Source organism: Bombina bombina, chromosome 4, assembly GCF_027579735.1.
Source record: "Bombina bombina isolate aBomBom1 chromosome 4, aBomBom1.pri, whole genome shotgun sequence".
Taxonomy (NCBI): Eukaryota; Metazoa; Chordata; class Amphibia; order Anura; family Bombinatoridae; genus Bombina; species Bombina bombina.
Window position 1 is genome coordinate 252,697,601 of NC_069502.1, and position 24,640 is coordinate 252,722,240.

Here is a 24,640-nt window from a genome sequence, read left to right on the forward strand (position 1 = left end):
GGACGCCATCTTGGATGACGTCATTTAAAGGAACCGTCATTCGTCGTTCAGTCGTCGGCCAGGATGGATGTTCCGCGTCGGAGGTCTTCAGGATGCTGCCGCTCCGCTCCAGATGGATGTCGATAGAAGATGCCGCCTGGATGAAGACTTCAATCGGATGGAAGACCTCTTCTGCCCCGCTTGGATGAAGACTTCAATCGGATGGAAGACCTCTTCTGCCCCGCTTGGATGAAGACTTCTACCGGATCATGGACATCTTCAGCCCCCCCGCTTGGGCTTGGATCAGGACATCGGAGGAGCTCTTCAGGACGGATCGGTGAACCTGGTATGGTGAAGACAAGGTAGGATGATCTTCAGGGGCTTAGTGTTAGGTTTATTTAAGGGGGGTTTGGGTTAGATTAGGGGTATGTGGGTGGTGGGTTGTAATGTTGGAGGGGGGGGTATTGTATGTTTTTTTTACAGGCAAAAGAGCTGAACTTCTTGGGGCATGCCCCGCAAAGGGCCCTGTTCAGGGCTGGTAAGGTAAAAGAGCTTTTAACTTTGGTAATTTAGAATAGGGTAGGGCATTGTTATTGGGGGGCTTTGTTATTTTATTAGGGGGCTTAGAGTAGGTGTAATTAGTTTAAAATTGTTGTAATATTTTTCTTATGTTTGTAAATATTTTTTTATTTTTTGTAACTTAGTTCTTTTTTATTTTTTGTTCTTTAGTTAGTTTATTTCATTGTAGTTATTTGTAGATATTGTATTTAATTAATGTATTGATAGTGTAGTGTTAGGTTTAATTGTAGGTAATTGTAGGTATTTTATTTAATTAATTTAATGATAGTATAGTGTTAGGTTTAATTGTAACTTAGGTTAGGATTTATTTTACAGGTAATGTTGTAATTATTTTAACTAGGTAACTATTAAATATTTCTTAACTATTTAATAGCTATTGTACATGGTTAAAATAATTACAAAGTTGCCTGTAAAATAAATATTAATCCTAAAATGGCTACAATGTAATTATAATTTATATTGTAGCTATATTAGGATTTATTTTACAGGTAAGTATTTAGATTTAAATAGGAATAATTTATTTAATAAGAGTTAATTAATTTCGTTAGATTAAAATTATATTTAATTTAGGGGGGTGTTAGTGTTAGGGTTAGACTTAGCTTTAGGGGTTAATACATTTATTAGAATAGCGGTGAGCTCCAGTCGGCAGATTAGGGGTTAATAATTGAAGTTAGGTGTCGGCGATGTTAGGGAGGGCAGATTAGGGGTTAATTCTATTTATTATAGGGTTAGTGAGGCGGATTAGGGGTTAATAACTTTATTATAGTAGCGCTCAGGTCCGCTCGGCAGATTAGGGGTTAATAAGTGTAGGCAGGTGGAGGCGACGTTGTGGGGGGCAGATTAGGGGTTAATAAATATAATATAGGGGTCGGCGATGTTAGGGCAGCAGATTAGGGGTACATAGGGATAATGTAAGTAGCGGCGGTTTACGGAGCGGCAGATTAGGGGTTAATAATAATATGCAGGGGTCAGCGATAGCGGGGGCGACAGATTAGGGGTTAATAAGTGTAAGGTTAGGGGTGTTTAGACTCGGGGTACATGTTAGAGTGTTAGGTGCAGACGTAGGAAGTGTTTCCGCATAGCAAACAATGGGGCTGCGTTAGGAGCTGAACGCAGCTTTTTTGCAGGTGTTAGGTTTTTTTTCAGCTCAAACAGCCCCATTGTTTTCTATGGGGGAATCGTGCACGAGCACGTTTTTGAGGCTGGCCGCTTGCGTAAGCAACTCTGGTATCGAGAGTTGAAGCTGCGTTAAAAATGCTCTACGCTCCTTTTTTGGAGCCTAACGCTGCCTTTATGTGGACTCTCAATACTAGAGTTATTTTTATGGTGCGGCCAGAAAAAAGCCGGCGTTAGCTATGCGGGTCCTTACCGACAAAACTCTAAATCTAGCCGTTAGGTAGGCTCAGGAGCTGCATTGTTGGGAGCTATCTTGTGATCAGTGGCTATGCACATGAGTTTAACTAGGTCCCAGTACTTTGTTAGACACCTAATTATAGGCCTGGGATAGTGCAAAAATAAAATGCTCTTAACACATTAAAGCTTTTTCTTTTTAAACTATCATCCTTTTTTTTTAAGTAAAATGACAGCACATAATAGGTAAGAAAATGGTAGGGGATATTTTATTAATCTTCTTTATTTGCACTTAATGTTAGTGTCATATGCCAAAATAGTTTTAAAACATTGTTATTAATAGAAAGAGGACACACTGACAATATTGGTGTTTAATTATTTTAATACCTGTAACTTTACGATTTCCGTTTGTTTTTCTGGAATTTTGTCATCCTTGTTTATGAAGTATAATTTGTCATATTGTTTCATATGAGATGAACCTACATATGGATGAATATCACCCTTTCTTTCATATAGGTGACTAGAGTCCATGAGCTGTTACGTATGGGATATACATTCCTACCAGGAGGGGGCAAAGTTTCCCAAACCTCAAAAGTCTATAAATACCCCACCCACCTCACACATACCTCAGTTTAAAACTTTGCCTCCTTAGGAGGTGGTTGAAGCATGATGTGCTTGATTTCTTCTGTGAAAGGTGCTTCTGAGCATATTGAAGCCCGAGTACAGTGCTTGTCAGAGGGAAGTGAAAGCAGTACTGCCTCAAGTCACCATGTTTTCTCCTTTTGGGAAATCTCTTCATGGACTCTCTGTAAATTTGGTTGCAGGGATTCATCTTCTGCCTCCCTTTACAAATCAACGTTATAGACCTATTCCATTACCTCTGCTGATGTTTCAGTACTGGTTTGGCTGTCTGCTATGAGTGGATGAGTGCCGTGAGGTTAGTATATTTATTTTCTAAAGGACACTATCAGCTATGGATTGGGCACTTTTAATTAAGTTTATTTAAATTTATATTTGTATATATTAAAGCCCTGGGAATTTTTTCCCCCTATTAGTGAATAAATGCTATTATGTTAAAGATACTTATACTTGTGTAAATTGTGGGCAATTTTATAGATAACTTAGATAGCTTATGCTACACGAGGCATTATTTTCTATATATGTTTACATTTTATGAGCAATTGCGCACGCTATGGCGCTCTTTTAAAGGTATAATAGTTACTTTAAAAAGTGAAAAACGGCAATAAACAATATAATTTAATAAGGATATGTGTATATCTTGAGTCTTCATTGTCCTAAAGAATGTGAAACTTTAATATTTCAGGTGATTCCTTGCCTCAAAAACAAACGCCTAGATTTAAAGTTTTGTCGGTAAAGACCTGCGGTGCTAACGAGCCTTTTTTTTCCAGCGCACCCTTAAAGTGACAGTCTACACCAACATTTTTCTTATTTAAAAAGATAGATAATCCCTTTATTACCCATTCCCCGTTTTTGCATAACCAACACAGTTATATTAATATACTTTTTACCTCTGTGATTACCTTGTATCTAAGCCTTTGCAGACAGCCTCCTTATCTAAGTGCCTTTGACAGACATGTAGTGTAGTCAATCAGGGAAGACTCCTAAATAACTTCACGGGAGTGAGCACAATGTTATCTATATGACACATGTGAACTAGCACAGTCTAACTGTGAAAAACTTTCAAAATGCTCTGAGCTAGGAGGCGGTTTTCAACTGTTTAGAAATCAGTTTGAGCCTAGCTAGGTTTAGCTTTTCAAAAATACCACCAAGGGAACAAAGCAAATTTGATGATAAAAGTAAATTGGAAAGTTGTTTAAAATTGCATGCCCTATCTGAATCATGAAAGTTTAGTTTTGAGTAGACTGTCCCTTTAAGACAACGCTGGTATTACGAGTTGTCTGAATGGCTGCGTTAGCCTCAGAAAAGTGAGCGTTGAGCATAATTTAGCTCCACTTCTACTCTCAATACCAGCGTTGCTTACGGTAGCGGTAAGATGGAAAAACGTGCTCATGCACGATATCCCCATAGGAAACAATGGGGCTGAGCTGGCTAAAAAAAAACGAACACCTGCAAAAAAGCAGCGTTCAGCTCCTAAAGCAGCCCCATTGTTTAGTACGGGGGAAACACTCTCTAAGTCTACACTTAACACCCTAACATGAACCCCGAGTCTAAACTCCCCTAATCTTACACTTATTAACCCCTAATCTGCCGCCCTCTCTATCGCTGACACCTACATTATATTATTAACCCCTAATCTGCTGCTCCGGACACCGCCGCAACCTACATTATAGCTATGAACCCCTAATCTGCTGTCCCTAACATTGCCAACACCTATATTATATTTATTAACCCCTAATCTGCCCCCCCCAACGTCGCCGCCACCTACCTACACTTATTAACCCCTAATCTGCCGACCGGACATCGCCGCCACTATAATAAATGTATTAACCCCTAAACCGCCGCACTCCCGCCTCGCAAACACTATAATAAATTTTATTAACCCCTAATCTGCCCTCTTTAACATCGCCGCCACCTACCTACAATTATTAACCTCTAATCTCCAGCCCCCAACGTCGCCACTACTATAATAAAGTTATTAACCCCTAAACTTAAGTCTAACCCTAACACCCACCTAACTTAAATATAATTTAAATTAAACTAACTAAATTTACTAACATTAAATAAATTATTCCTATTTAAAACTAAATACTTACCTATAAAATAAACCCTAATATAGCTACAATATAACTAATAGTTACATTGTAGCTATCTTAGGATTTATATTTATTTTACAGGCAACTTTGTATTTATTTTAACTAGGTACAATTGCTATTAAATAGTTATTAACTATTCAATAGCTACCTAGTTAAAATAATTACAAAATTACCTGTAAAATAAATCCTAACCTAAGTTACAAATACACCTAACACTACACTATCAATAAATTAATTAAATAAATTAACTACAATTATCTAAAATAAAATACAATTAAATAAACTAAACTATAATACAAAAAAAACCAAACGCTAAATTACAGAAAATAAAAAAATTACAAGAATTTTAAACTAATTACACCTAATCTAAGTCCCCTAATAAAATAAAAAAGCCCCCCAAAATAATAAAATGCCCTACCCTATCCTAAATTACAAAGTAATCAGCTCTTTTACCAGCCCTTAAAAGGGCTTTTTGCGGGGCATTGCCCCAAAGTAATCAGCTCTTTTACCTATAAATAAAAATACAATACCCCCCCAACATTACAACCCACCACCCACATACCCCTACTCTAAAACCCACCCAAACCCCCCTTAAAAAAACCTAACACTAACCTCCTGAAGATCTCCCTACCTTGAGACGTCTTCACTCAGCCGAGCCGAATTCTTCATCCAAGCGGGGCAGAAGAGGTCTTCCATCCGATTGAAGTCTTCATCCAAGCGGAATCTTCTATCTTCATCCATCCCGAGCGGAGCGGCAGCATCCTGAAGATCTCCGACGTGGAACATCCATCCTGGCCGACGACTTCCCAACGAATGACGGTTCCTTTAAATGACGTCATCCAAGATGGCGTCCCTCGAATTCCGATTGGCTGATAGGATTCAATCAGCCAATCGGAATTAAGGTAGGACAAATCTTTTCAACTATTTTAACCTCTTTTGTAACCTTTTAAATCATGTTCAGTACATTACGCTATCACCACCTTAGGGCCATTTTTACATTGTTATAATAAATTCATATGCATAACCAATATGCCAATACTAATTGGACCTTTAGAGTGCTCCAGCATCAGCTCCGACTTTTGTAAATATCTGGTCATACTGAAACCGGAAGTGACGTTATATCCGGTCATAACGAAACCGGAAGTGACATTACGTATGGGCTATTATTATCGGCAATCCCGGTACACACATTCATAGTAGCTAGAAAGCATCATCAGCCTATCTAATTACCAAATCAATCACAAACCAAGGGGCTTATTTTTTTTAACTGTGTTTCAATGCCTAAAGGTTCCAGCACAATACCTATAAGATACAAATCTATATGTCAATAAACAAAACTATCACATGACAATGTAAAAATTCCCATCTATCACCAGGATGAACAGGAAGGGGTGGGACAAATATTTTGGCGCCAAAATAGGTTTACAAGCTACCCTATAAAAGCTCCCAGTCAGTACACTACAGTATAGTCTTGAAAAAGGCCTGCTAAAGGCCGAAACGCGTTGACATACTGGTGAGCTTATTTTCAATCAGTCTTAACTGTGTTCAAATGGTTTTGCACTATTGTTTGTTTGTGTTTTATTACAAGTTTTTTGGATATTTTTGTATTGTTATTTTTATTTTTTTAACATGTTTTGATTTTTGGAAACACACTTGGCCACGAGTTACTTTCATATTTTTGTATTTTCTATTTTTCTATTGTGTATTTTTTATCACACTGTTGGAGCATTGTTCACTACTACTCAACACACCATCACGGCACTTTGAAGGAAGACAGACCACACACCATCCCCACTAGTTTTACAATTTGGATTGTTATTTTGGACTATTTTGAACAATTTGTTTACACTGCCACTGTATTTTATTTTTTTCCAGTGTAACGCCTCACACAAGGCTTACTGTATTTTTAATGTCACACCAAACTTAGGTTTTATTGATTTTTGTTATAAGTATATACACCGTTTCTATTGTAAGTTCTATTGTAAGTTCTCAGCTGTTTAGACTCAACATGAATCCTTGCTTCTTTTAAGTTTTTATGTTTTATACTATTTTTAATGTTATATTGTTTATTAAATTACATACTTTTTATTCTGCCTTTTTAGCTTTTTATCGCTCACTCTTTCAGTTTTGTACTATTTGCCTGTTCGAAGTCCACTAGGGGACTTTTTGAGAGTTAGCTTAAGGCACTGTGTCTTGCGCTTGGTTCACTTTCCCCTTTTTTTAACGGAACTCGGGTATCTGTCGACAATATGTATTTAGTGGGCGGTATATACCGATATTGAGTCCGGACAGATTGTAGTTAATGCTACAAAATATTCCTCCTTGTGTCAGGAATTCCTGCGATACCTTTCCTGGTGGTTGAGATTTGGGGGTATGGCTGTGATGTTCCGTTGTAAGTTTCGCCGTATACGTACGACTTTTTCAAGGCCCTGACTACTATACCGCATTCAAATAAACGTAAAAGGTCAGCATATGTTTTTATACACTTTAGGGATTGAAGAATCTAATCCTTCTTATGATTAACCATGTAATCGTTTAAATTCATTGTATGAAACTGCTGTCAATCTCCCTGAGGTTTTTCCTGTTTCTGACGATGTCTCTGATTTGATTGCTACAGAATGGTACTTCTTTTAACCCTTCTTCAAGGTTTAAAATATTCTATCCTTTACCAATTGCCAATTTAGAGCTTTGGGAAAAATGATGGGGCCATTTCCACTCTTGCCAAACGTACCACTATTCCATTGGAAAACAGTACCTCTTTTAAAGACCCTTTAGATAGAAAACTTGAATACTGGCTATATTCTTAGACCAGCCATATCTATTGCTGATGTTGCTGCTGCTTCTACCTATTGGTTATCTAGCCTTGCTCAGCAGTTATCTTCAGAGTTTGAATTTTCCAACCTTCTTCTTTTACTTCAACATGCAAATAATTTTATTTGTGATGCAGTGTTTGATATCATGAAAATCAACATTAAAACTATGTATTTAGCTATTCTTACTAGAATGGCTTTAATCGTGGAATGCTAAAACAATAGGATTTTTATTCAAATCTCTTCATTGTACTGAAAATGGAACATTATTTCAGACCAATTTTGGATCGAAAACTTTGAATCAATTTGTGAGAATTCCAACTTTCAAGATGGAAACTATAAGCACTTTTCTACATTTTTGTTCAGCAAGGTCATTTTATGTCCACAATATACTTACAGGATGCTTACCTTCACATCCCAATCCAACCAAATCATTATCGGTTTCTGAGATTCTCTTATCTATAAAAGTATTACCAATTTGTTGCTCTTCCTTTTTGGCCTAGTAACAGCTCCAAGAATTTTTTCAAAGGTTCTTGGTGCCCTTCTGTCTGTAATCAGAGTGCAGGGTATTGAGGTGTTTCCTTATTTGGACAATACCTTTTGTACTAGCTCAATCTTTCATTTAGCAGAATCTACAATTGTTGTTGTTTTTTCGAAGCTATGTTTCTTGATTCCTTGACAGACAAGAGACAAATAAAATTGGTTTCAGCTTGTTTAAACCTTCAGTCTATCATTCTCTTCAGCGGCTATGTTTATGGAAGTTCTAGGCCTCATGATTGCTGCATCGAATACGACCCCCTTTGTTCGTTTTCATATGAAACCTCTCCAGCTTTGCATGTTGCGCCAGTGGTGCATGGATTACACTCGGATATCACAACTGATATTCTTAATTCCCAACACACAATTTTCTCTTACTTGGTGGTTAAACCACCACTTTATGCTTCAGGGGGCTTTCTTTGCTCCTCCTACCTGGTCTGTGATCTCTACAGATGCAAGTCTTACAGGTTGGGGAGCTGTCTGGGGATCTTTGACAGCACAGGGAGTTTGGAATCCTTGAGAGGTGAGGTTACCAAACAATATCTTAGAACTCTGTGCTCTTTTCAGAGCTCTTCCAGTTTGGCCTCTATTGAAGAAAGAACTTTACATTTGTTTTAAGACAGACAATATCACTACAGTGGCATATGTCTATCATCAAGGGGGAACTCGAAGTTCCTAAGCTATGAAAGAAGTATCTCAAATGCTTTTTTGGGCAGAATCCAATTCCTGTCTAATCACCACGATTCACATCCCAGGTGTAGACAATTGAGAGGCGGATTATCTCAGTCGTCAATCCCTACATCTGGGGATGTGGTCTCTCCAGCCAGATATATTCTATAAAATTGTATAAATTTGGGGCCTTCAGGAAATAGATCTGATGGCCTCACGTTTGAACAAGAAACTTCCCAGGTATCTCTCAAGGTCCAGGGATCCTCAGGCGGAGGTGATGTATGCTCTAGCAGTGCCTTGGTTTTACCAGCCTGCTTACATATTTCCCCCTCTAGTCCTAATTCCCAGAGTGATTTCAAAGATAAAAATGGAACAACCCTCTGTGTTTCTGATAGCCCCTGCCTTCTGTCTCAAGGTCCCTTCTTCCATCCAGATCTCAAGTCTCTAAAATTAATGGCATGGAAATTGAATGTTTTGTTTTCAGTCATAGAGGTTTCTCTGACTCTGTGATTAACACTATGATTCAGGCCTGCAAGCCTGTTTCAAGAAAGATCTATCACAAAGTTTGGAAAACTTATATTTCATGGTGTTCTTTTCATGATTACTCTTGGCATTTTTTTTTAGAATTCCTAAGATTCAGTTTCTTCAGGATGGTTTAGATGAAGGTTTGTCTGTCAGTACTTTGAAATGACAAATCTCTGCTCTTTCTGTTATGTTCCACAGAAAGATTGCTCATCTTCCAGATATTCATTGTTTTGTTAAAGCTTTATTTCAAAATAAACCTGTTACTAAACAAATTTCTCCTCCCTTGAATCTAAATCTGGTGTTAAAGATTTTGCAGACTCCTCCTTTCGAGCCTATGCATTCTTTGGACATTAAGCTACTTTCTTGGAAAGTGTTGTTTCTTTTGTCTATCTCTTCTCCTAGAAGAGTTTCTGAATTGTCTGCTTTCTCTTGTAAGTCTCCTTATCTGATTTTCCATCAGGATAAAACTATTTTGCTGACTTCATTAATTTTTTTACCTTAGGTTGTTAATTCAAGCACCATTAATATGGAAATTATTGTTCCTTCCTTGTGTCCTTATCCAAAAAAATGCTACTGAAAGAACCTTGCATTCTTTGGATGTTATCAGAGCATTGAAATATTATGTTGATGCTACTAAAGATTTCAGATAGATTTCTAGTCAGTTTGTTCTTTTTTTCTGGTTCTAGGAAAGGACAGAATGCCTCAGCTATTTCTAGAGCCTCTTGGTTGAAACTTTTGATTCACAAAGTTTATTTGGAGGTGGTCAGCCTCCCCCTTAGAATTACAGCCCATTCTACTAGATCAGTTGCCACATCTTGGGCTTTCAAGAATGAGGCTTCAATTGATTAAATATGCAAAGCGGCCACTTTTTCTTTTCTGCATACCTTTACAAAATTTTGTCTTTTTGATAATGGTGCCTATACTTTTTAGTTTTTTGTTTTGAAAGACTTTATTTATTTATTTTGGATTTAATTTATCAGCGAAAAAAAGCTGTTTTTATTTTATCCCTCCCTTTATTGTTACTCGTGGACTTCCACATCTTGGGTATTATATCCCATATGTAACAGCTCGTGGACTCTTGCCACCTATATGAAAGAAAACAACATTTATGTAATAACTTACCTGATAAATTTGTTTCTTTCATGGTGGCAAGAGTCTACGAGCCTCACCCATTTTTGGGTTATATCTTTTTGTTTATATGCACATCTTTTTTCCTGCTAGTTTTTTTTTTTTACTTTACTTCTTAAACACTTCACCACAGCTATACGTTAAACTATGGTATCTGTGAGATGGGTGTGGTATTTCTAGGCTTTTGAGGTTTGGGAAACTATGCCTCCTCCTGGTAGGAATGTATACCCCATATGTAACAGCTTGTGGACTCTCATTACCATAAAATAAATTATCAGGTATGTTCTTACATACATTATGTTTTTCCCTATAGTACCTGGATTTAGACAACTGTATATTAACCATTGACACTGAAGTTTGTTTGCTGAATTACAGATGAGTTAAAGCTAATGCACATCACTGTAGCTCTATCTGTCTTTCCAGCTGCAAATGTCCTGCTGTCAGAGCTGGGGGATGTAAAGCTGGCAGATTTTGGGGTAGCCGGTCAACTGACAGACACACAGATTAAAAGAAATACATTTGTGGGGACTCCCTTCTGGATGGCACCGGAAGTCATTAAACAGTCAGCCTACGACTTCAAGGTGAGAAACACATAAGCTACACTATCGTGCAAAAGTTTTAGGTAGGTATGAAAAAATTAAAAGTAGAAAATAGGGCGCCACATAGCGTGATACTGTTGACTCAAAGCAGTATAGATGACTAATATTGTAGGCTTACCGAAGATGTATGCACCGTATTGTAACCGGTGCTGACAGGCAGACTAACACTCTCAGTGGTTAGCACACTGGGTGGCCTCAGGTTAGCTGTACACAGGTGGTACTCGGGGTTTCCTCAGGTATGAAAAAATGCTGTAAAGTAAGACTGCTTTCAAAAATAGAAATGTTAATTGTTTATTTTTATCAATTTACAAAATACAAAGTGAGTAAACAGAAAAGAAAGGGAAACAAATCAATATTTGGTGTGAGCACCTTTTACCTTCAAAACAGCATACATTCTTCTAGGTACACTCTGCTAACAAGATGAGGTGGCTAAAGACAGTCTTATGTCATACACCATGGCATAAGTGAGCACAGCAGCAAGACGCAAGGTAGTTCTTCGGCATCAGCCAGGTCTTTACACATTTTAAAGCAGACAGAAGTTTCCAGAAACTTAGTGCAGCAGGGGAAAAACACATCATGCTTACTTACATTTGCATTCCAAAGATGTCCAACAGTGCCATCAGCTCAGAATTTCAAAAATCAGCGGGATCCTGTTAATTAAGCCCATCTTCTGTCCAGAGAAATCTGTCCAGAAATTGTCTTCATGGAAGACTTGCAGCCAAAAAGCCATAGCTCCAACGTGGAAACAATTCCAAGCGACTCAGCTGTGCATGAAAACACAGGAACTTGAATACAGAAAAATGGCAGCAGGTGTTTTGGACTCAGGAGTCAACATTTTAAATATTTGTCTGTGGCAGAAGGCAGTTTGTTTGTTGAAGGGCTGGAGAGTGGTACAAGATTGAGTGTCTACAGGCAATAGTGAAGCATTGTGGTGGTTCCTTGCAACTGTGGGGCTACATTTTTGCAAATGGAGTTGAATGTTTGGTCAAAATTAATGGTCTTCTCAATGCTGAGAAGTACAGGCAGTTACTTATCCATCATGCAATATCAGGGAAGCATCTGATGGGATCCAAATTTATTCTACAGCATGAGAACAACCCGAACATACAGCCAAAATCATTATGAAGTATCTTCAGTGTAAAGAAGAATGAGTCCTAGAAGTGATTATATGGCCCCCACAGAGCCCTGGTCTCAACATCATTGAGTCTGTCTGGGATTATATAAAGAGACAGAAGCAACTGAAGCTGCCTAAGAATTATTGATGTTGATTTGAAGGAAAAGGGTGGTCACACCAAATATGGATTTAACTTACATTTCTCCAACATAGGTGTGTCCGGTCCACGGCGTCATCCTTACTTGTGGGATATTCTCTTCCCCAACAGGAAATGGCAAAGAGCCCAGCAAAGCTGGTCACATGATCCCTCCTAGGCTCCGCCTACCCCAGTCATTCTCTTTGCCGTTGTACAGGCAACATCTCCACGGAGATGGCTTAGAGTTTTTTAGTGTTTAACTGTATTAGACACCTTATTCTTTAGGGGCTTTCCCAAAGCATAAGCAGAGCCTCATTTTCGCGCCGGTGTGGCGCACTTGTTTTTGAGAGGCATGGCATGCAGTCGCATGTGAGAGGAGCTCTGATACTTAGAAAAGACTTTCTGAAGGCGTCATTTGGTATCGTATTCCCCTTTGGGCTTGGTTGGGTCTCAGCAAAGCAGATACCAGGGACTGTAAAGGGGTTAGAGTTTAAAACGGCTCCGGTTCCGTTATTTTAAGGGTTAAAGCTTCCAAATCTGGTGTGCAATACTTTTAAGGCTTTAAGACACTGTGGTGAAAATTTGGTGAATTTTGAACAATTCCTTCATGTTTTTTCGCAATTGCAGTAATAAAGTGTGTTCAGTTTAAAATTTAAAGTGACAGTAACGGTTTTATTTTAAAACGTTTTTGTACTTTGTTATCAAGTTTATGCCTGTTTAACATGTCTGAACTACCAGATAGACTGTGTTCTGAATGTGGGGAAGCCAGAATTCCTATTCATTTAAATAAATGTGATTTATGTGATAATGACAATGATGCCCAAGATGATTCCTCAAGTGAGGGGAGTAAGCATGGTACTGCATCATTCCCTCCTTCGTCTACACGAGTCTTGCCCACTCAGGAGGCCCCTAGTACATCTAGCGCGCCAATACTCCTTACTATGCAACAATTAACGGCTGTAATGGATAATTCTGTCAAAAACATTTTAGCCAAAATGAACACTTGTCAGCGTAAGCGCGGCTGCTCTGTTTTAGATACTGAAGAGCATGACGACGCTGATATTAATATTTCTGAAGGGCCCCTAACCCAGTCTGATGGGGCCAGGGAGGTTTTGTCTGAGGGAGAAATTACTGATTCAGGGAACATTTCTCAACAGGCTGAACCTGATGTGATTGCATTTAAATTTAAGTTGGAACATCTCCGCATTCTGCTTAAGGAGGTATTATCCACTCTGGATGATTGTGACAAGTTGGTCATCCCAGAGAAACTATGTAAAATGGACAAGTTCCTAGAGGTGCCGGGGCTCCCAGAAGCTTTTCCTATACCCAAGCGGGTGGCGGACATTGTTAATAAAGAATGGGAAAGGCCCGGTATTCCTTTCGTCCCTCCCCCCATATTTAAAAAATTGTTTCCTATGGTCGACCCCAGAAAGGACTTATGGCAGACAGTCCCCAAGGTCGAGGGAGCGGTTTCCACTTTAAACAAACGCACCACTATACCCATAGAGGATAGTTGTGCTTTCAAAGATCCTATGGATAAAAAATTAGAAGGTTTGCTTAAAAAGATGTTTGTTCAGCAAGGTTACCTTCTACAACCAATTTCATGCATTGTCCCTGTCGCTACAGCCGCATGTTTCTGGTTCGATGATCTGATAAAGGCGGTCGATAGTGATTCTCCTCCTTTTGAGGAGATTATGGACAGAATCAATGCTCTCAAATTGGCTAATTCTTTCACCCTAGACGCCACTTTGCAATTGGCTAGGTTAGCGGCTAAGAATTCTGGGTTTGCTATTGTGGCGCGCAGAGCGCTTTGGTTGAAATCTTGGTCGGCTGATGCGTCTTCCAAGAACAAGCTACTTAACATTCCTTTCAAGGGGAAAACGCTGTTTGGCCCTGACTTGAAAGAGATTATCTCTGATATCACTGGGGGTAAGGGCCACGCCCTTCCTCAGGATCGGCCTTTCAAGGCAAAAAATAAACCTAATTTTCGTCCCTTTCGTAGAAACGGACCAGCCCAAGGTGCTACGTCCTCTAAGCAAGAGGGTAATACTTCTCAAGCCAAGCCAGCTTGGAGACCAATGCAAGGCTGGAACAAGGGAAAGCAGGCCAAGAAACCTGCCACTGCTACCAAGACTGCATGAAATGTTGGCCCCCGATCCGGGACCGGATCTGGTGGGGGGCAGACTCTCTCTCTTCGCTCAGGCTTGGGCAAGAGATGTTCTGGATCCTTGGGCGCTAGAAATAGTCTCCCAAGGTTATCTTCTGGAATTCAAGGGACTTCCCCCAAGGGGGAGGTTCCACAGGTCTCAGTTGTCTTCAGACCACATAAAAAGACAGGCATTCTTACATTGTGTAGAAGACCTGTTAAAAATGGGAGTGATTCATCCTGTTCCATTAAGAGAACAAGGGATGGGGTTCTACTCCAATCTGTTCATAGTTCCCAAAAAAGAGGGAACGTTCAGACCAATCTTAGATCTCAAGATCTTAAACAAGTTTCTCAAGGTTCCATCGTTCAAGATGGAAACCATTCGAACTATTCTTCCTTCCATCCAGGAAGGTCAATTCATGACCACGGTGGATTTAAAGGATGCGTATCTACATATTCCTATCCACAAGGAACATCATCGGTTCCTAAGGTTCGCATTCCTGGACAAACATTACCAGTTCGTGGCGCTTCCCTTCGGATTAGCCACTGCTCCAAGGATTTTCACAAAGGTACTAGGGTCCCTTCTAGCTGTGCTAAGACCAAGGGGCATTGCTGTAGTACCTTACTTGGACGACATTCTGATTCAAGCGTCGTCCCTTCCTCAAGCAAAGGCTCACACGGACATTGTCCTGGCCTTTCTCAGATCTCACGGATGGAAAGTGAACGTGGAAAAGAGTTCTCTATCCCCGTCAACAAGGGTTCCCTTCTTGGGAACAATAATAGACTCCTTAGAAATGAGGATTTTTCTGACAGAGGCCAGAAAAACAAAACTTCTAGACTCTTGTCGGATACTTCATTCCGTTCCTCTTCCTTCCATAGCTCAGTGCATGGAAGTGATCGGGTTGATGGTAGCGGCAATGGACATAGTTCCTTTTGCGCGCATTCATCTAAGACCATTACAACTGTGCATGCTCAGTCAGTGGAATGGGGACTATACAGACTTGTCTCCGAAGATACAAGTAAATCAGAGGACCAGAGACTCTCTCCGTTGGTGGCTGTCCCTGGACAACCTGTCACAAGGGATGACCTTCCGCAGACCAGAGTGGGTCATTGTCACGACCGACGCCAGTCTGATGGGCTGGGGCGCGGTCTGGGGATCCCTGAAAGCTCAGGGTCTTTGGTCTCGGGAAGAATCTCTTCTACCGATAAATATTCTGGAACTGAGAGCGATATTCAATGCTCTCAAGGCTTGGCCTCAGCTAGCGAGGGCCAAGTTCATACGGTTTCAATCAGACAACATGACAACTGTTGCGTACATCAACCATCAGGGGGGAACAAGGAGTTCCCTAGCGATGGAAGAAGTGACCAAAATCATTCTATGGGCGGAGTCTCACTCCTGCCACCTGTCTGCTATCCACATCCCAGGAGTGGAAAATTGGGAAGCGGATTTTCTGAGTCGTCAGACATTGCATCCGGGGGAGTGGGAACTCCATCCGGAAATCTTTGCCCAAGTCACTCAGCTGTGGGGCATTCCAGACATGGATCTGATGGCCTCTCGTCAGAACTTCAAAGTTCCTTGCTACGGGTCCAGATCCAGGGATCCCAAGGCGGCTCTAGTGGATGCACTAGTAGCACCTTGGACCTTCAAACTAGCTTATGTGTTCCCGCCGTTTCCTCTCATCCCCAGGCTGGTAGCCAGGATCAATCAGGAGAGGGCGTCGGTGATCTTGATAGCTCCTGCGTGGCCACGCAGGACTTGGTATGCAGATCTGGTGAATATGTCATCGGCTCCACCTTGGAGGCTACCTTTGAGACGAGACCTTCTTGTTCAGGGTCCGTTCGAACATCCGAATCTGGTTTCACTCCAGCTGACTGCTTGGAGATTGAACGCTTGATTTTATCGAAGCGAGGGTTCTCAGATTCTGTTATCGATACTCTTGTTCAGGCCAGAAAGCCTGTAACTAGAAAGATTTACCACAAAATTTGGAAAAAATATATCTGTTGGTGTGAATCTAAAGGATTCCCTTGGGACAAGGTTAAGATTCCTAGGATTCTATCCTTCCTTCAAGAAGGATTGGAAAAAGGATTATCTGCAAGTTCCCTGAAGGGACAGATTTCTGCCTTGTCGGTGTTACTTCACAAAAAACTGGCTGCTGTGCCAGATGTTCAAGCCTTTGTTCAGGCTCTGGTTAGAATTAAGCCTGTTTACAAACCTTTGACTCCTCCTTGGAGTCTCAATTTAGTTCTTTCAGTTCTTCAGGGGGTTCCGTTTGAACCCTTGCATTCCGTTGATATTAAGTTATTATCTTGGAAAGTTTTGTTTTTAGTTGCAATTTCTTCTGCCAGAAGAGTTTCAGAATTATCTGCTCTGCAGTGTTCTCCTCCTTATCTGGTGTTCCATGCAGATAAGGTGGTTTTACGTACTAAACCTGGTTTTCTTCCAAAAGTTGTTTCTAACAAAAACATTAACCAGGAGATTATCGTACCTTCTCTGTGTCCGAAACCAGTTTCAAAGAAGGAACGTTTGTTACACAATTTGGATGTTGTTCGCGCTCTAAAATTCTATTTAGATGCTACAAAGGATTTTAGACAAACATCTTCCTTGTTTGTTGTTTATTCCGGTAAAAGGAGAGGTCAAAAAGCAACTTCTACCTCTCTCTCTTTTTGGATTAAAAGCATCATCAGATTGGCTTACGAGACTGCCGGACGGCAGCCTCCCGAAAGAATCACAGCTCATTCCACTAGGGCTGTGGCTTCCACATGGGCCTTCAAGAACGAGGCTTCTGTTGATCAGATATGTAGGGCAGCGACTTGGTCTTCACTGCACACTTTTACCAAATTTTACAAGTTTGATACTTTTGCTTCTTCTGAGGCTATTTTTGGGAGAAAGGTTTTGCAAGCCGTGGTGCCTTCCATTTAGGTGACCTGATTTGCTCCTTCCCTTCATCCGTGTCCTAAAGCTTTGGTATTGGTTCCCACAAGTAAGGATGACGCCGTGGACCGGACACACCTATGTTGGAGAAAACAGAATTTATGTTTACCTGATAAATTACTTTCTCCAACGGTGTGTCCGGTCCACGGCCCGCCCTGGTTTTTTTAATCAGGTCTGATAATTTATTTTCTTTAACTACAGTCACCACGGTACCATATGGTTTCTCCTATGCAAATATTCCTCCTTAACGTCGGTCGAATGACTGGGGTAGGCGGAGCCTAGGAGGGATCATGTGACCAGCTTTGCTGGGCTCTTTGCCATTTCCTGTTGGGGAAGAGAATATCCCACAAGTAAGGATGACGCCGTGGACCGGACACACCGTTGGAGAAAGTAATTTATCAGGTAAACATAAATTCTGTTTTTTCTTCTGTTCACTCACTGCATTTTGTTAATTGATAAAATAAACTATTAACCTTCTATTTTTTAAAAGCATTCTTTTGCACAGCATTTTTTCCACACCTGCCTAAAACTTTTGCACATTAGCTCCTTTGATACTGCCTCTGTGCTCTGCACCTAACAACCCTCTCTCTCACTTAATCATAACATGTCTTTAATTCCAGGCTGACATCTGGTCACTTGGAATCACAGCCATTGAACTGGCAAAAGGAGAGCCCCCATATTCTGACCTTCACCCCATGAGGGTCTTGTTTCTGATTCCCAAAAACAACCCTCCAACTCTTCAAGGCCAGTACAGCAAACCCTTCAAAGATTTTGTTGAGGCATGTCTAAACAAGGACCCCAGATCTGTAAGCAATTATGCAATTTATCCTGCTCTTTTCTATATTTAGTGTATTGTCTTTTTTATTATTGTTATATTATTATTTTTTATTTGCAATTATTTTTTGTTTCAGTGACTGAATGTTGCCATTTTATCGAGTTCCTTAATCTTTTTTTTTTTTTGTACTGGAAAAATGGTAGAACCCTAAATTTTGGTGTTATAATAAGGTGAATTGTGTCTAAATAATGTCTTTACAAGTCCTCTAAAGTTTCTTTTGGTTCCATAATTTTCAAAATCTACATTTATTTATATATATATATATATATATATATATATATATATATATATATATATATGTATATATATATGTATATATATATGTATGTATGTATATAAATTCCTTCCCTGACTTCAAAAAAATGTGCGTTTGGATCTTACATATTCTACCTGTCTTCATATAAACACGTCAAACCCTGTCTTAAATATGAGATCATAATAAGTTTATTTGCAAAATGTATAATAAAATAACTCATTCCCTTTTATATTATATAAATGGCCCTATAAACACTTGTTGCGTTTTTTTGCCATTTCTGTAAGCTTGTTACATCTTCTTAAATTTTTATGCTGAAAATAACATCTAAAAAACAGAAACGTAATTTACAGAAAAATGTGTAAAATATATATGTAAGGAGTGCAAAGAAAGAAAACCAAAAAGATTTCTGCACAAGGTTGAGAAACAGCTCAGTAGTGTTTGTTTCTGCCCTTATTGTCACAGACTTACTGTTCAGTTAAAATATTTGGAAGAATCCAAGCAAACTATAGTTACAGCAATGTAATGCAAAACGAGCTTAACTGGTAAAGTTACCTTAATATACAGGGAGTGCAGAATTATTAGGCAAGTTGTATTTTTGAGGATTAATTTTATTATTGAACAACAACCATGTTCTCAATGAACCCAAAAAACTCATTAATATCAAAGCTGAATATTTTTGGAAGTAGTTTTTAGTTTGTTTTTAGTTTTAGCTATTTTAGGGGGATATCTGTGTGTGCAGTTGACTATTACTGTGCATAATTATTAGGCAACTTAACAAAAAACAAATATATACCCATTTCAATTATTTATTTTTACCAGTGAAACCAATATAACATCTCAACATTCACAAATATACATTTCTGACAATTAAAAAACAAAACAAAAACAAATCAGTGACCAATATAGCCACCTTTCTTTGCAAGGACACTCAAAAGCCTGCCATCCATGGATTTTGTCAGTGTTTTGATCTGTTCACCATCAACATTGCGTGCATCAGCAACCACAGCCTCCCAGACACTGTTCAGAGAGGTGTACTGTTTTCCCTCCTTGTAAATCTCACATTTGATGATGGACCACAGGTTCTCAATGGGGTTCAGATCAGGTGAACAAGGAGGCCATGTCATTAGATTTTCTTCTTTTATACCCTTTTTTGCCAGCCACGCTGTGGAGTATTTGGACGCGTGTGATGGAGCATTGTCCTGCATGAAAATCATGTTTTTCTTGAAGGATGCAGACTTCTTCCTGTACCACTGCTTGAAGAAGGTGTCTTCCAGAAACTGGCAGTAGGACTGGGAGTTGAGCTTGACTCCATCGTCAACCCGAAAAGGCCCCACAAGCTCATCTTTGTTGATACCAGACCAAACCAGTACTCCACCTCCACCTTGCTTGCGTCTGAGTCGGACTGGAGCTCTCTGCCCTTTACCAATCCAGCCACGGGCCCATCCATCTGGCCCATCAAGACTCACTCTCATTTCATCAGTCCATAAAACCTTAGAAAAATCAGTCTTGAGATATTTCTTGGCCCAGTCTTGACGTTTCAGCTTGTGTGTCTTGTTCAGTGGTGGTCGTCTTTCAGCCTTTCTTACCTTGGCCATGTCTCTGAGTATTGCACACCTTGTGCTTTTGGGTACTCCAGTGATGTTGCAGCTCTGAAATATGGCCAAACTGGTGGCAAGTGGCATCTTGGCAGCTGCACGCTTGACTTTTCTCAGTTCATGGGCAGTTATTTTGCGCCTTGGTTTTTCCACACGCTTCTTGCGACCCTGTTGACTATTTTGAATGAAACGCTTGATTGTTCGATGATCACGCTTCAGAAGCTTTGCAATTTTAAGAGTGCTGCATCCCTCTGCAAGATATCTCACTATTTTTGACTTTTCTGAGCCTGTCAAGTCCTTCTTTTGACCCATTTTGCCAAAGGAAAGGAAGTTGCCTAATAATTATGCACACCTGATATAGGGTGTTGATGTCATTAGACCACACCCCTTCTCATTACAGAGATGCACATCACCTAATATGCTTAATTGGTAGTAGGCTTTCGAGCCTATATAGCTTGGAGTAAGACAACTTGCATAAAGAGGATGATGTGGTCAAAATACTCATTTGCCTAATAATTCTGCACTCCCTGTAAGAATAGTGAAAACTAGATTTATTTGTACAAATGCATCTTTACCATCATGCTTGACGAAGAACAGTATCCATACTGATATTTTGGATCATCCTATAATATCTGATCTCTGTGTAATGAAATAGGTGTAAATTACTTGGAGATTTTTAAGAAGACTCATTTATATACCCGTCCCCTTCCTGCTAGATTTAGTTCAAGCCTATCCAAGACCGACCTTATTTGAAGAAAGGGAGGTGAATGCTGTTTGATCCAAAATGACAATGAGAGACATAGGCATACACCAAACATATGTGCCATGCACATGGGCCTATGTATGGCTGTACTTCATGGGTAAAGAAATTCATTTACTGGTTAAGTTAATATCTTTCTTTTTCTCACACTCTCATGAAACCATATCATTACCAAAGTTGAACCGTATGAAGGTAAGGGTCAGATAACCCTCTGTGTAGTTCTAAGCAAGTACAACCTGTAAGACCTTTTTCACCTGATGATGTTTGCACTGATGCAAACCTATGGAATTGGTTGAATTTAATGAAAGTATGAAAGCAAAGTATGCCCCAATAAGGCTTCATGTTGACAGGCTGTGGAATCTGCAACCACCCAGAAAATAAGCAGGGACCTAAAAAGGAACTGTCTTTCTTTCATGTAATTAGCAAGAGTCCATGAGCTAGTGACGTATGGGATATACATTCCTACCAGGAGGGGCAAAGTTTCCCAAACCTTAAAATGCCTATAAATACACCCCTCACCACACCCACAATTCAGTTTTACAAACTTTGCCTCCGATGGAGGTGGTGAAGTAAGTTTGTGCTAGATTCTACGTTGATATGCGCTCCGCAGCAAGTTGGAGCCCGGTTTTCCTCTCAGCGTGCAGTGAATGTCAGAGGGATGTGAGGAGAGTATTGCCTATTTGAATGCAGTGATCTCCTTCTAAGGGGTCTATTTCATAGGTTCTCTGTTTTCGGTCGTAGAGATTCATCTCTTACCTCCCTTTTCAGATCGACGATATACTCTTATATATACCATTACCTCTGCTGATTCTCGTTTCAGTACTGGTTTGGCTATCTGCTATATGTAGATGAGTGTCCTGGGGTAAGTAAGTCTTATTTTCTGTGACACTCCTAGCTATGGTTGGGCACTTTTGTTTATAAAGTTCTAAATATATGTATTCAAACATTTATTTGCCTTGACTCAGAATGTTCAACTTTCCTTATTTTCAGACAGTCAGTTTCATATTTGGGATAATGCATTTTAATTTAACATATTTTACCTTAAAATTTGACTTTTTCCCTGTGGGCTGTTAGGCTCGCGGGGGCTGAAAATGCTTCATTTTATTGCGTCATTCTTGGCGCGGACTTTTTTGGCGCAAAAATTCTATTTCCGTTTCCGGCGTCATACGTGTCGCCGGAAGTTGCGTCATTCTTTGACGTTATTTTGCGCCAAAAGTGTCGGCGTTCCGGATGTGGCGTCATTTTTGGCGCCAAAAGCATTTAGGCGCCAAATAATGTGGGCGTCTTTTTTGGCGCTAAAAAATATGGGCGTCATTTTTGTCTCCACATTATTTAAGTCTCATTATTTATTGCTTCTGGTTGCTAGAAGCTTGTTCACTGGCATTTTTTTCCCATTCCTGAAACTGTCATTTAAGGAATTTGATCAATTTTGCTTTATATGTTGTTTTTTTCTTTTACATATTGCAAGATGTTCCACGTTGCAACTGAGTCAGAAGTTACTACAGGAAAATCACTGCACAGTGCTGGAGCTACCAAGCTAAGTCTGCTATAAACTTTTGGTATCTGTTTCTCCAGCTGTTATTTGTATTGCATGTCATTTCAAACTTATTAATGCAGATAAAATTTCCTTTAGTACTGTTACATTACCTGTTGCTGTTCCGTCAACATCTAATTTTCAGAGTGTTCCTGATAACATAAGAGATTTTATTTATTTTAAATCCATTAAGAAGGCTATGTCTGTTATTTCTCCAACATAGGTGTGTCCGGTCCACGGCGTCATCCTTACTTGTGGGATATTCTCTTCCCCAACAGGAAATGGCAAAGAGCCCAGCAAAGCTGGTCACATGATCCCTCCTAGGCTCCGCCTACCCCAGTCATTCTCTTTGCCGTTGTACAGGCAACATCTCCACGGAGATGGCTTAGAGTTTTTTAGTGTTTAACTGTAGTTTTTCATTATTCAATCAAGAGTTTGTTATTTTCAAATAGTGCTGGTACGTACTATTTACTCAGAAACAGAAAAGAGATGAAGAATTCTGTTTGTATGAGGAAAATGATTTTAGCAACCGTAACTAAAATCCATGGCTGTTCCACACAGGACTGTTGAGAGCATTAACTTCAGTTGGGGGAACAGTTTGCAGTCCTTTGCTGCTTGAGGTATGACACATTCTAACAAGACGATGTAATGCTGGAAGCTGTCATTTTCCCTATGGGATCCGGTAAGCCATGTTTATTACGATTGTAAATAAGGGCTTCACAAGGGCTTATTTAGACTGTAGACATTTTTTGGGCTAAATCGATTGATATTAACACTTATTTAGCCTTGAGGAATCATTTATTCTGGGTATTTTGATATAATAATATCGGCAGGCACTGTTTTAGACACCTTATTCTTTAGGGGCTTTCCCAAAGCATAGGCAGAGTCTCATTTTCGCGCCGGTGTTGCGCACTTGTTTTTGAGAGGCATGGCATGCAGTCGCATGTGAGAGGAGCTCTGATACTTATAAAAGACTTCTGAAGGCATCATTTGGTATCGTATTCCCCTTGGGTTTGGTTGGGTCTCAGCAAAGCAGATACCAGGGACTGTAAAGGGGTTAAAGCTTAAAACGGCTCCGGTTCCGTTATTTTAAGGGTTAAAGCTTCCAAAATTGGTGTGCAATATTTTCAAGGCTTTAAGACACTGTGGTGAAAGTTTGGTGAATTTTGAACAATTCCTTCATGTTTTTTCGCAATTGCAGTAATAAAGTGTGTTCAGTTTAAAATTTAAAGTGACAGTAACGGTTTTATTTCAAAACGTTTTTTGTACTTTCTTATCAAGTTTATGCCTGTTTAACATGTCTGAACTACCAGATAGACTGTGTTCTGAATGTGGGGAAGCCAGAATTCCTATTCATTTAAATAAATGTGATTTATGTGATAATGACAATGATGCCCAAGATGATTCCTCAAGTGAGGGGAGTAAGCATGGTACTGCATCATTCCCTCCTTCGTCTACACGAGTCTTGCCCACTCAGGAGGCCCCTAGTACATCTAGCGCGCCAATACTCCTTACTATGCAACAATTAACGGCTGTAATGGATAATTCTGTCAAAAACATTTTAGCCAAAATGAACCCTTGTCAGCGTAAGCGTGGATGCTCTGTTTTAGTTACTGAAGAGCATGACGACGCTGATATTAATATCTCTGAAGGGCCCCTAACCCAATCTGAGGGAGCCAGGGAGGTTTTGTCTGAGGGAGAAATTACTGATTTAGGGAACATTTCTCAGCAGGCTGAATCTGATGTGATTACTTTTAAATTTAAATTGGAACATCTCCGCATTTTGCTTAAGGAGGTATTATCCACTCTGGATGATTGTGAAAATTTGGTCATCCCAGAGAAACTATGTAAAATGGACAAGTTCCTAGAGGTGCCGGGGCTCCCAGAAGCTTTTCCTATACCCAAGCGGGTGGCGGACATTGTTAATAAAGAATGGGAAAGGCCCGGTATTCCTTTCGTCCCTCCCCCCATATTTAAAAAATTGTTTCCTATGGTCGACCCCAGAAAGGACTTATGGCAGTCAGTCCCCAAGGTCGAGGGAGCGGTTTCTACTTTAAACAAACGCACCACTATTCCCATAGAGGATAGTTGTGCTTTCAAAGATCCTATGGATAAAAAATTAGAAGGTTTGCTTAAAAAGATGTTTGTTCAGCAGGGTTACCTTCTACAACCCATTTCATGCATTGTCCCTGTCACTACAGCCGCATATTTCTGGTTTGATGAACTGATTAAGGTGCTCGATAGTGACTCTCCTCCTTATGAGGAGATTATGGACAGAGTCAATGCTCTCAAATTGGCTAATTCTTTCACTCTAGACGCCTCTTTGCAATTGGCTAAGTTAGCGGCTAAGAATTCTGGGTTTGCTATTGTGGCGCGCAGAGCGCTTTGGTTGAAATCTTGGTCGGCTGATGCGTCTTCCAA

General features: G+C 39.8%; 1 protein-coding gene across 2 annotated transcripts in view; it reads left to right on the forward strand.

Annotated features, from left to right (window-relative positions):
* STK25 (serine/threonine kinase 25) overlaps positions 1-24,640 on the forward strand; it is a 139,980-nt gene that overhangs the window by 26,178 nt on the left and 89,162 nt on the right. For both annotated transcript variants that reach the window (XM_053709894.1, XM_053709895.1), the window contains exons 5-6: positions 10,736-10,893; positions 17,860-18,045. In XM_053709894.1, the coding sequence (XP_053565869.1) occupies positions 10,736-10,893; positions 17,860-18,045 (344 nt within the window). The remainder of the gene's footprint in view (positions 1-10,735; positions 10,894-17,859; positions 18,046-24,640) is intronic.